At 36.9% G+C, this 12,609-nt stretch overlaps 1 protein-coding gene and 1 long non-coding RNA gene across 11 annotated transcripts in view; one reads left to right on the top strand and one right to left on the bottom strand.

Moving 5' to 3' along the window:
* Positions 1 to 12,609, bottom strand: part of LOC140615863 (uncharacterized) — a 59,804-nt gene that overhangs the window by 18,092 nt on the left and 29,103 nt on the right. For 6 of the 8 annotated variants that reach the window (XR_012016373.1, XR_012016371.1, XR_012016374.1 and 3 more), the window contains one exon: positions 2,475 to 2,673. The exons of the other annotated variants lie outside the window; for them this stretch is intronic. This is a non-coding gene — a long non-coding RNA (uncharacterized lncRNA). The remainder of the gene's footprint in view (positions 1 to 2,474; positions 2,674 to 12,609) is intronic. 8 annotated transcript variants of the gene reach the window in all.
* PARP4 (poly(ADP-ribose) polymerase family member 4) overlaps positions 1 to 12,609 on the top strand; it is a 95,634-nt gene that overhangs the window by 61,446 nt on the left and 21,579 nt on the right. For all 3 annotated transcript variants that reach the window (XM_072795849.1, XM_072795850.1, XM_072795848.1), the window contains 4 exons: positions 34 to 114; positions 1,856 to 1,936; positions 2,992 to 3,087; positions 3,710 to 3,832. In XM_072795849.1, the coding sequence (XP_072651950.1) occupies positions 34 to 114; positions 1,856 to 1,936; positions 2,992 to 3,087; positions 3,710 to 3,832 (381 nt within the window). The remainder of the gene's footprint in view (positions 1 to 33; positions 115 to 1,855; positions 1,937 to 2,991; positions 3,088 to 3,709; positions 3,833 to 12,609) is intronic.

The following is a 12,609-nucleotide window of genomic DNA, read 5'->3' as shown; positions in this document are numbered from 1 at the left end:
CTAAAAAGGGATTCTACCACTGTCCCATTTCAGGCAACTTTATGTGCATTAATTCAAGAGAAAGAATTTTCTACAATAGTATCAACTACTGAACTTCAGAAGACAACTGGAACTGTAAGATTCAAAATGTTAACTATGAACTCACTGTTTGAAAGTTGTAATGATTTTATATTTTCATATATGTAATACTCTATGTACTTCTTTTGTTGTTGTTTTTCTTATTGACACTTCAATACACAATAGGATATGGAGAATTGTTATCTGTACAAATGAGGACACTTTCATTCAGTTTCTTTCTTTTTTTTTTTAATTTTTTTTTTTTTAGATTTTTATTTATTTATGATAGTCACACACAGAGAGAGAGAGAGAGGCAGAGACACAGGCAGAGGGAGAAGCAGGCTCCATGCACCGGGAGCCCGACATGGGACTCGATTCCGGGTCTCCAGGATCGCGCCCCGGGCCAAAGGCAGGCGCTAAACCGCTGCGCCACCCAGGGTTCCCAGTTTCTTTCTTTTTTTTTAAGATTTTATTTATTTACTCATGAGACAGAGAGAGAGAGAGGCAGAGGCACAGGCAGAGGGAGAAGCAGGCTCCATGCAGGGAGCCTGCCGTGGGACTCGAACCCCGGTCCCCAGGATCACGCCCTGGGCCGAAGGCGGTGCTAAACCGCTGAGCCATCTGGGCTACCCTTTCATTCAGTTTCTAATGCAGCAATTCTTCTGGGGTGCTTGAGTCTAGGTATATCCATATGGGCATCAGTGGATATAAATAACTGCAATTAAATTTGGTATTCTATACATGCACATTTTTAGGGAGATTCTCGAAGTGGTTCAAGATGCAATAAAAATGAAGTACCACGGATCCACTTATGTTATTTTGAAATATGAAGTATAACAGTACTGGACTAAGAGTAAACATATTGAGAATGTGTTTGTTTTTTCTACTTAGGGGTTAAAAGCAAATAAATTATCCCCAAAAAGCTTGTAGTATTTGCATTAGAATCAGACCTGGAAAATCCCTAGCCTATCTAGTATATATGTAGCTTGCTACTCATGGGACTATTTGCAAGCCCAGACTATTTCCCAGACTTTGTGGACTTTTTGTTTCTTTAAATAAAATATGGCTTACTTTTGGGCCCTGAATCAATTATAACTTATTATTTGCCAGCGATATATGTATAGAACTTGAAAGAATCTCCATATTGTTTTAAAAATTGAATCTAAGGGGCGAATTAATAAGTAAGAGAATTTTAGCTGGAAAGAGGTCATTTTCTATAAAATTGCAGTTTTTATAGCTGTATGTCTAAAGAACTGTGGCCTTATTGATAACAAAATGGCAAAAGAGTTGGAATTATCGTTGGAAGCAAATATTGATGTTAAAATCAGTTGTGTTTCTTAGTCACTGGAGAGAAAGGGGAAGGTCCCTCAGTGGTACCTCCCAGTACATGTTTTGCTGCCCCTGCCCTTCAGAGTGGAGGTCACATTTGGTTAGGTATCACAGCACTACGCTGACTCTTCCTACAGTAGAATAATAGTTGAAAATTTTTGAAATACATTGAACTTGCAAAATGCTTTTTTATAGCAAAGGCAAAACTGTAGGCACAGAAAACAGATGAGTGGATGCCAGGGGCTTCTTATGCCCTTCACTTCTGAAAGTGAAGGGATTGTTCAGTGTCTTTATTTCGATGGTGGTCACAGAGGTGTATGTTGTTATAACTCATCAAACTGTACACTTAAAAAGGGTAAATTTTTTATTGTATGTACTATTATATCTCAATTTTAAAAGTGTTTTTCTAAGTAAGACTTTGATCAGAAGCCATTGGAATCTTTTTTCCCCCTTTGCTGCTTTAACATAGATGATCCACAAACTGACAGCACAAGGTCTAATCCGAGATTATGAAGATGGCATTCTCCATGAAAATGAAACGAATCATGAGGTTTGCTCTTTTCATTGTTATTGGTTCTTCTTAAATGGATTTATCCATGGAAATGTAAAGTGAGGATAGCTGGATGGAGAAATATGTGGTAGGGGGGCATTCATCATTGTATCTGTATTTTCCGCTCCTGGGCTACAGGGTGCTCAGTAAGTGTTTGTTGAATGAATTAATGAAAGAACTGATGTCATTAGTTTCCTAAGAATTCTGTAATGATTATATTCATCAGAAAGAGGCCAGAGGAGAGCTCAGAGAACATTCAGTGAGTATCTGGCATAAAAATTACCTCAGGTCTCATATACTGTAGTCATTGGTCATTCTCATCTTAGTGATGAAGCAGCCCAGGTGCAGGACATGTGGATGACCAGCTAAAGACACAATGAAGCCAAAGCCCACCCTGCTGCTTCTTCCTGACCCAATGAGGATCCCAGGCTGGGGTCCCACTCAGCCAGTGGACCTGATGGGCTGGTCCATCTGTAGCCATGAACTTAAATGAGTGTAGGAGCAGTAGTCCCAGAAAAAAGGAACCAGAGTGCCTCACCTGGCTGTTAATACAGTCATGGAGGTGGTGGATGGTCTTTTGTTTTCACTGTTCTCCTTGGCTGTCCTTGGATTAGCAGCCTTGTGTTCTGTTTTACTTAAGGCCATGACCAGCCCTGCCACCAAATGGTCTTGAACAAGTCACTCCACTACTCCATGCCTTGGGATTCCCCATCTTTAAAATGGGAGACACAGACTGCCTGTAAAAGAATGCAGAAACTCACCACACTTGAGAGTGAGAATTCTTTGTAACCATAAAGAGCTATATAAACATGAATTATTTTTTTCTATGATTTAGCCAGTCACTTGATCCTATTTTGCAGGGAATGTTGAGTCAGCTACTCTAGACATTTAGACAGGGCCATTGACTCAATTTCATTTGAAATACTAATTATAAAATGGTTTATTTTATAGAAAAACACATTTTTTATTATTTAATACTTATTTTATTGGTCATGCATAGCTAAACAGTGAAAAATAAAATAAGACATGGCTTCATTTGTTTGATTCTGTTTTAGATGAAGAAGCAAATCTTAAAATCTCTGATTATTAAACTCAGTAAAGAAAACTCTCTCATAACACAATTTACAAGCTTCGTGGCAGTTGAGAAAAGGGTATGTATTGTTATTTTATGGTTATTTCATTCGTATTTACATATTAAGAAAATTATTCTTGCACTGTCACAGATAATATCCATGTTCATGGCTTGTGAAGAGCAGGGAGGGAAAAGGCAAAAAGGACCATCAAACCAGGGCCTTGCATTCATGAAGGGCCTCAATGTTAGAGCTCATGATAATCTCTCTAAATGAGTCACATGTGTTATATTTTTATTGTTATAATTATTACTTAGGTATATGTGTACTTCTGAGATACACTATAATTTTGTTACATTTTGGCATTTCTCATCTTTTATTAATGCAAGATCCTCAAAAAAAAAAAAGGGCTTGAGTTTCCCTCACCCTGAGAGACACCTTTTCTCTTTCATAAGTTTAAGAGGAAAGCCCACAACAGAAGGCACTTAGCACAATACCCACACCCAGCTCAATAAAGAGGAAAACCAATCAACTGAGTATACTTGTCTTTTTAGCCTCTTTCTTTCTCTCTTGTGGCCCAGGACACACACTCTAATCTGAAACCCATACATATTTCAAACTAAGGATTTACTGGGCTTTAGAATAATAATTATTTAATTTGATAATGTCTGTTTTGTTTTTACCTAATTGTGACTCAATATAGGATGGTAAGGAGTCACCTTTTCTTGATATTCCAAATATTTCGGAACTTATTGCCAAAGAAGATATAGATTTTCTGCCATACATAGGCTGGCAGGAAGAGCAACTGGAAGACAGTGTGGCACAGGTAAATGTTAATTACCAAATAAATTAATATTGTGTTTTTATATCTGTATGATGGTCAAGGGGAACCCTTTGCTTAAAATAGCACCCTTAATGTTTGTATATGCAGAAACTGTTGTTTCCTTCATAATGGAAAATATTTGCACATTTATAAAAAAGCTGTTACATAACTGACAAAGTCACCACTCATATATATAGCTATATATATATATGAAGTACCAAAGGGGAAAAACTATGATTTGGCTTCATTCATAACAAATAAATTGTCATACAAGAAACCAAAGTCACTGATTCTAAGTAATTAATAGGTTGGTCATGAAAGTAGTGATAAAAGTCCCACCTGATAATCTAAATTTACCACTAATAATTCTTTTTTTTAATAATAAAATATCATTTTATTATTAAATAAAATTAATAAATTAATAAAATTAAATAATAAAAGATTTTATTTATCCATTCACGAGAGAAACAGAGAGATAGAGAGGCAGAAACACAGGCAGAGGGAGAAGCAGGCTCCACACAGGGAGCCGCATGCAAGACTTGATCCTGGGTCTCCACGATCATGCCCTGGGCTTAAGGTGGCGCCAAACCGCTGAGCTACCCAGGCTGCCCACCACTAATAATTCTTAAAGTTTATAGTACTTTATACTGTAGCCGTTGTAGCCAGAAGTAAAAATTTAGAAATGTGACTCCCATAGAAACTGGAAGTAGTTTTCGGTACCAAAGGAACAAAACAGGGCTAATAAGATCCTTGGGTATCTAGGTTAGCAAAATAAAACTGCCAAAATTTAGGAATTTAGAATCTAAGGGAAAAATCTGAGAGGAATTTTGGGAAAACACAATATATGCAACATTCATTTTCTTTGATCCATTTTGAAGTTCTCCCTAGAGAGAAGAGAAGTTGTAACTGCCACAAAATAGACAGGCAGTATCCCAATTAGCAGACAAAGAGGTAGGCTGCCTTTGGTCCACCTCTCCCATTGTTGCAAACCCCTCCCCCTTTGGCTGAAGCAATTTCCAGGAGATTAAAAGAGCCTGCATCTTTATTCCTCCTGCTCATTTTTTGCTCTTCCCCTTTTGGGAGTCAAACATTGAAGACAGGACATTAAAAAACAACCATATATATATGGGGATAATTTAAAAGTAACTGCCCATACCCAAGGAAAGGCTCAGAAAAGACTTAAGACATTAAGTTTACACTTTAGTCTGATTATCAGCCTACAACAATTAAAAAAGAAAAAAAAGAATAACAAAAATACAATAAACACTGGGGAAGAAGGAGAATCTCATATCCAGAATTACCACATTAATTAGATTCAAATATTCAGTGTTCAAGGGGAAAAAATCATGAGGCATACAAAGAAACAGGAAAGTATGGCCCAAACAAAAGAAAAAATAAAACAACAGGAACTGTCCCTGAAAAATACAAAATGACAAATATACTAGACAAAGACTTTAAAACAATGATCTTAAAGATATTCAGAGAACTAAAAGAAGGTGTAGAAAAAGTAAAGAAAATGATGAATGGGCAAAATGAAACTATCAATAGAGATAGAAGACCTAAAAATAAAGCAAAAAGAAATTCTGGAGCTAAAAAGTATAATACCTGAAATGAAAAATTCACTAGAGAGATTCAAAGGCAGATTTGAAGAGGCAGAAGAAAGAAGTAGTGAACTTGAAGATAGGACAGTGCAAGACTTAATATTAATAAAGTGTCAATATTGGCAGCCTATAGATTCCATGCAATCTCTATCAAAAGCTCAGCAATGGAGGATCCCTGGGTGGCTCAGTGGTTTAGCGCCTGCCTTTGGCCCAGGGCGCGATCCTGGAGTCCCGGGATCGAGTCCCGCGTCGGGCTCTGGGCATGGAGCCTGCTTCTCCCTCCTCCTGTGTCTCTGCCTCTCTCTCTCTCTCTCTCTCTGTCTATCATAAATAAATAAATCTTTAAAAAAAAAAAAAAAGCTCAGCAATGTTACTGAAGAAGTAGAAAAATCCATCCTAGAATTCATTTGGAATTTCAAGGGACTCCAAATAGCCAAAATAATCTTGAAAAAAGAAAAACAAAAATGGAGGACTCACAATTAACTGATTTCAAAACTTACCCGAATGGTACAGTAATCAAATCAGTGTGATATTGGTATGAAGACAGACTTCTTTAGGCCAATGGAATACAATAGAGATCCTAGAAATAAACCATTGAGTATGTAGTCAAATGATTTTTGACACTGGTACCAAGACCATTCATTGAGGAAAGCACAAACACCACTGAAAAAACTGGAGATCTGCATGCAAAAGAATCATATTAGACTCTTAACCTAGTATCATATACTAGGTTATTAACTCAAAATGGATCTATGACCTGTATGTAAGGCCTAAAACAATAAAAACTCTTAGAAGAAACAGGACAAATCTTCACCCACTGGATTTAACAATAATCTGTCAGGACATGACACCAAAGGCAAAAGTAAAAAAAAGAAAAAATAGAGCAATTGGATTTCATGAAAATTAAAAAATTTTTGCACATCAAAAGATTCCCCACAGAATAAAAAGATAACCCACAGAATGGGAGAAAATACTTAAAAGTGATATATCTGATAAAGGATCAATATCCAGAATATATAGAACTCCTAAAATTCAACAACAACAAAACAAACAACCCAATTCAAAAATAGGGCAGGGGCAGGTGAGTGGCTCAGTTGGTTGGGCATCTGACTCTTGGTTTCACCTCAGGTGGTGATCTCATGGGTCATGAGATCCAGCCTCCATATTCAGCAGGGAGTCTGCATGAATATTCCTTCCTTTTGCCCCTCCTCTACTCTCCTCCCTCTCTCTCTCTCTCTTTCTCTCTCCCTCCCTCCCTCCCTCTCTCTCATATGAATAAATACATCTTTAAATAATTTGTTAAATAGGGCAAAGGACTTGAATAGACATTTCTACAAAGAAGATATATGAATGGTCAGTAATCACATGAAAAGATGCTCAATAGCAAAACAGGCCTTCCTCAAGAAGCAAGAAAAGTCTCCAATACATAATCTCCTTACACCTAAAGGAGCTGGCAAAAGAATAGCAAAGCAAAGCCTAAATCCAGCAGGAGAAGAGAATTAATAAAGGTTAAAGCAGAAATCAATGATACAGAAGAAAAAAAAAGAATATATCAATGAAAGTAGGAGCTGGTTCCTTGAAAGAATTAACAAAATTGATAAACCCAGACTTATCAAAAAGAAAAGAGAAAGGACCCAAATAAATAAAATAAATAAATAAAATCACCAATGAAAGAGGGGAGATCGTAACCAACACCACAGAAATACAATTATAAGAGAATATTGTGGGATCCCTGGGTGGCACAGCGGTTTGGCACCTGCCTTTGGCCCAGGGCGCGATCCTGGAGACCCGAGATCAAATCCCACGTCGGGCTCCCAGTGCATGGAGCCTGCTTCTCCCTCTGCCTGTGTCTCTGCCTCTCTCTCTCTCTCTCTGTGCGACTATCATAAATAAATAAAAATTTTTAAAAAAAGAGAATATTGTGAGCAATTATATGCCAAAAATTGGCAATCTGGAAGAAATGAATAGATTCCTAGAAACATAAATTACCAAAACTGAAACAGGAAAAATTATAAAATCTTAACAGAACAAAAACCAGCAAAGAAATTGAATCAGTAATCAAAAATCTCCCAACAAACAAGGGTTCAGGGCCTGATGGCTTCCCAGGGGAATTCTACCAAACATTTAAAGAAGAAATAATACCTAGTCTTTTGAAACTGTTTCAAAACATAGAAATGGAAGGAAAACCTCCTAACTCATTCTGTGAGGCCAGCATTACCTTGATCCCAAAACCAGACAAAGACCCCACTAAAAAGAAGGATTACGGACCAATATCCCTGATGAGCATAGATGCAGAAATTCTCAACAAGGTACTAGCTAATTGGATCCAATAGATTATTCACCAAGTAAGATTTATTCCTGGGCTGTAAGGATCCACAAATCAATATCCACAAATCAATGTGATACACCATATTAATAAAAGAAAGAATAAAGACCATATGGCCCTCTCAATAGATGCAGAAAAAGCATTTGACAAAATACAGCATCTTTTCTTGATAAAAAAAAAAAAACCCTCTGGGAAGTAGAGATAGAAGGAATATATCTCAACATCATAAAGACCATATATGAGAAGCCCCCAGTGAACGTCATTCTCAATGGGGAAGAAATGAGAGCCTTTCCCCTAAGGTCAGAAACATGACAGGGATGCCCACTCTCACCACTGTTCAACATAATTCCAGCCATCTAGCCTCAGCAATCAGACAACAAAAAGAAATAAAAAGCATCCCAATGGGGAAAGAGGAAATCAAACTCACTTTTTGCAAACAACATACTCTATGTAGAAAACCCAAAAGACTCTACAAAAAAATTGCTAGGAATTCAGCAATGTGGCAGGATATAAAATCAATGCACAGAAATCAGCTGCATTTCTATGCACCAATAATGAAGCAGCAAAAAGAGAAATCAAGGAATCAATCCCATTTACAATTGCACCAAAACCATAAGATACCTAGAAATAAACCTAACAAAAGAGGTAGAGGATCTGTACTCTGAAAACTATAGAGCACTTATGACAGAAATTGAGGAAGACACAAAGAAACATTCCATGCCCATAGATTGGAAGAACAAATATTGTTAAAATGTCTATACTACCTAAAGCAATCTATACATTCAATTCAATTCTTATCAAATTACCACCAATGGGAGGTGGGTGGATGGGGTAACTGAGTAAGGGGCATTAAGGAGAGCACTTATGTAATGAACACCGGGTGTTGTATGAAACTAATGAATCACTAAATTACCTCTGAAACTGGTAGTACTGTATGTTAATTAAATTGAATTAAAAAAAAAAAACCTACCACCAGCATTTTCACAGAGCTGGAACAAACGTAAAATTTGTACAGAACCAGGTAAGACCCCAAATAGCCAAAGGAATGGTGAGAAAGAAAACCAAAGGTGGTGACATCACAGTGCCTGACTTCAAACTGTACTACAAAGCTGTAATCAAGACAGTGTGGTACTGGCACAAAAACAGACACACAGATCAATGGAACAGAATGGAGAACCCAGAAATGGACCCTCAACCCTATGATCAACTAATCTTTGACAAAGCAGGAAAGAACTTCCAGTGGAAAAAAGACTGTTTCTTCAACAAATGGTGTTGGGAAAATTGGGCAGCCACATGCAGAAGAATGAACCTGGACCACTTTCTTACACTATACACAAAAATACACTCAAAATGGATGAAAGATCTAAATGTGAGACAAGAATCCATTAAAATCCTAGAGGAGAACACAGGCAACAACCCTTTTGAACTTGGCCACAGCAACTTCTTGGAAGACACATCTATGAAGGCAAGGGAAACAAAAGCAAAAATGAATTATTGGGACTTAATCAAGATAAAAAGCTTCTGCACAGCAAAAGAAACCATCAACAAAACTAAAAGATAACAGACAGAATGGGAGGTGTTTGCAAGTGTCTTATCAGATAAAGGGCTTGTATCCAAAATCTATAAAGAACTTATCAAACTCAACACCCAAAGAACAAAAAATCCAGTCAAGAAGCGTATGGAAGACATGAACAGACATTTCTCCAAAAAAGACATACACATGGTCAACAGACACATGAAAATATCTTCCACATCATTCATCATGAGGGAAATACAAATCAAAACCACAATGAGATACCACCTCACACCTGTCGGAATGGCTAAAATTAACAAGTCAGGCAACTACAGATGTTGGTGAGGACGTGGAGAAAGGGGAACCTCTTACTGTGTTGGTGGGAATGCAAACTGGTGCAGCCACTCTGGAAAAGAGTATGAAGATTCACCATGTAAAAAATGTAAAAATAGAGGTACCCTACAATCTAGTAATTGCACTACTGGGTATTTACTCCAGCAATTCAAATATAGTGATCCAAAGGAGCACCTCACCCCACTGTTTATAGCAGCAATGTCCGCAAAGCCAAACTACAGGAAGAGCCCAGATGTCCATCAACATCTTTATGAATGGATAAAGAAGAGGTGGTGTATATATACAATGGACTACTACTCAGCCATCAAAAAAAAATCTTGTCATTTGTAATGACATGGATAGAACTAGAGGTTATTATGCTAAGTGAAATTAGTCAATCAGAGAAATACAATTATATCTCACTCACATGTGAAGTTTAAGAAACAAAATAGAGGAGCATAGGGAAAGGGAAGGAAAAATAAAACGACAAAAATCAGAGAGAGAGAGAGAGAGAGACAAACCATAAGAGACTCTGAATCATAGAAAACAGAGTTGCTGGAGGGGAGGGGGATAGGGGAATGGGGTGACTGGGTGATAGACATTAAGGAGGGCATGGGATGTAATGAGCATTGGGTGTTATATAAAACTGGTGAATCACTGAACTCTACTTTTGAAACTAATAATACACTATATGTTAATTGAATTTAAGTAAAAAAATAAAAGGGAAAAAATAAATGAACTTTTATCCTTAACTCAGACCATTTGCAAAGATTAGAATATAGGAATATAGACTTAAATGTAACAACTGATGCTAGAATATCTGGAAGAGAACATAGGAGAAAATGTTAATGAATTTGGGTTGGACAAAGGTTTCTTAAATTTAAAAAACTTTTAAAAATTGGTGAATTGGACTTCATTAATATCAAAAACTTTTGCTCTTCAGAAGACACCATTAAGCAAATAAAAGGGCCAACCAAAGACTGTGAGGAAATATTTGTAAAATACATCTGATAAAGACATCTGAAATATATAAAGCAAACTTACAATTCAATAAGAAAACCCAATAAGATAATGAACAGATTTGAATAGACACTTCACCAAAAAAGATACACAGATGGCAAACAAGCATATGAAAAGATGTTCAACATCATGAGTCACATAAGAATATGAAAATTGGAACCACAATGAGATACCTTTATATACCCAATTGAATGGCCTAAAAGGTGCTGACAGTACTAGATGTGGCAAAGATATGGAACAACTGTAACTCTCCTGCACCTGCTGGTTAGTATAAAATGGCACAACCAAGGTGGGGGGCTCAGTGAGTTAAGCATCTACCTTCAGCTCAGGTCATGACCTCTGGTTCCTGGGACCCAGCCCCGCATCGAGCTCCCTGCTCATCAGGGAGTCTGCTTCTCCCTTTCCCTCTCCTTCAGTGATCTCTCTCACTCTCACTCTCTCTCTCAAATAAATAAATGAAATCTTCTTTTAAAAATGGCAAAATCATTTTACAAACTCCTGGACAGTTTCTTAAAAAATAAAACGTACACCTACCATTTGACCCAGCCAAATGAAATGAAAGTTTATGGTCAAAGATTTCTGCATAAGTACTCATTGTGGCTTTATTTATAGTAGCCAGAAGTTGGAAACAACCATCAGGAAATGAATAAACAAATTGTGATATAGCCATATGATGGAATACTACTCAGCAATAAAAAGGAAGTAACTGTTGATGCATGCAACATGGATGAATGTCAGGATGGTTAATGCTAACTAAAAGAAGTCAAACAAAGAAGAATAGAAATTGTATGATTCCATTGATACAAAATACATGTAAACCATTCTAAAGTTACTGAAAGCAAGTAAATAGTAGTTGCCTGGGCATAGTGAGGAGAGGAATGAGGTGGATTACAAAAGGGCGCAGGAATACCTTGGAAGTGATGGATATGTTCATTCTCTTCATTGTGATAATGGCTTCATGATGTCTACTTAAGTGCACCAAATGATGCACTTTATTTTTTTAAAATAAACTCTACTCCCAATGTGGGCTCCAACTCAGGACCCTGAGATCAGGAGTCAGGTGCTGCACCAACTGAGCCAGCCAGGTGTTCCTCAGATTACACACTTTAAATATGCAGTTTATTGTATATCAATGATCCCTAAGTAAATCCATTCTGAAAATTTCAATTAACTCTAACCAAATTGCCCTCTGTGTAAGTTATGTCAATTCACACTCACATCAGTAGCATGCAAGAGGCTCTTACTGTCCCTCCTTAACCCAATGTATCATTCAAATGTTTGAGCTTTGCAAATTGGACAGGTGAGAAATGTGTTAGTGATATTTTAATTTTCATTTCTTTGTGAATGAAGATAAGCATGTTTTCATATTCTTAAGAACCTTAGATATCTTCTTTTCTATGTGTTATCTACATGTCTTTTGCCTTTGTTATTAGTAATTTTTTTATTTCGGGAAAACTACATATTAGGGAAATTAGCTGTTTGTAATTTGAGTTGCACAAATTTGTGTCCCAGTTTGCCGTTTATATTTTGATGTCATTCATCATCTTTTTGTCATGCAGATTTCTTAGTGCAGTCACATTTTTTGATCTTTGGGTTACTTGTTTTTGTTTTATTGTTTTGGTTTTTATTATCATGCTTAAAAACAGCTTTACTATTCAGAAATTATGCTTTCTCAAAGTGTCCTCTTACTTTTTAAAATAGTTTTTATTTTAAAGTGTTTATGCTTTCTTATTTGTATTTAATTTTTCATCCAATTTGAATCTATCCTGGTATAAGATAGGAAGTATGGAACTAACCTTATTCTTTTCCTAATTAGCTACCCACTGTCCCCAACACTGTTTATTGGATAACTCTTTTTCCTCCCATTGACTTAAAATGTCATCTTTAGGGATCCCTGAATGGCTCAGCGGGTTTGGCACCTGCCTTTGGCAGGGGGCATGATCCTGGAGTCCCAGGATCGAGCCCCGTGTTGGGCTCCCTGCATGGA

The sequence above is a fragment of the Canis lupus genome, chromosome 24 (genome assembly GCF_048164855.1).
Source record: "Canis lupus baileyi chromosome 24, mCanLup2.hap1, whole genome shotgun sequence".
NCBI lineage: Eukaryota > Metazoa > Chordata > Mammalia > Carnivora > Canidae > Canis > Canis lupus.
The sequence above is the reverse complement of the archived record's forward strand: the minus strand, read 5'-3'. Positions and strand labels throughout refer to the sequence as shown.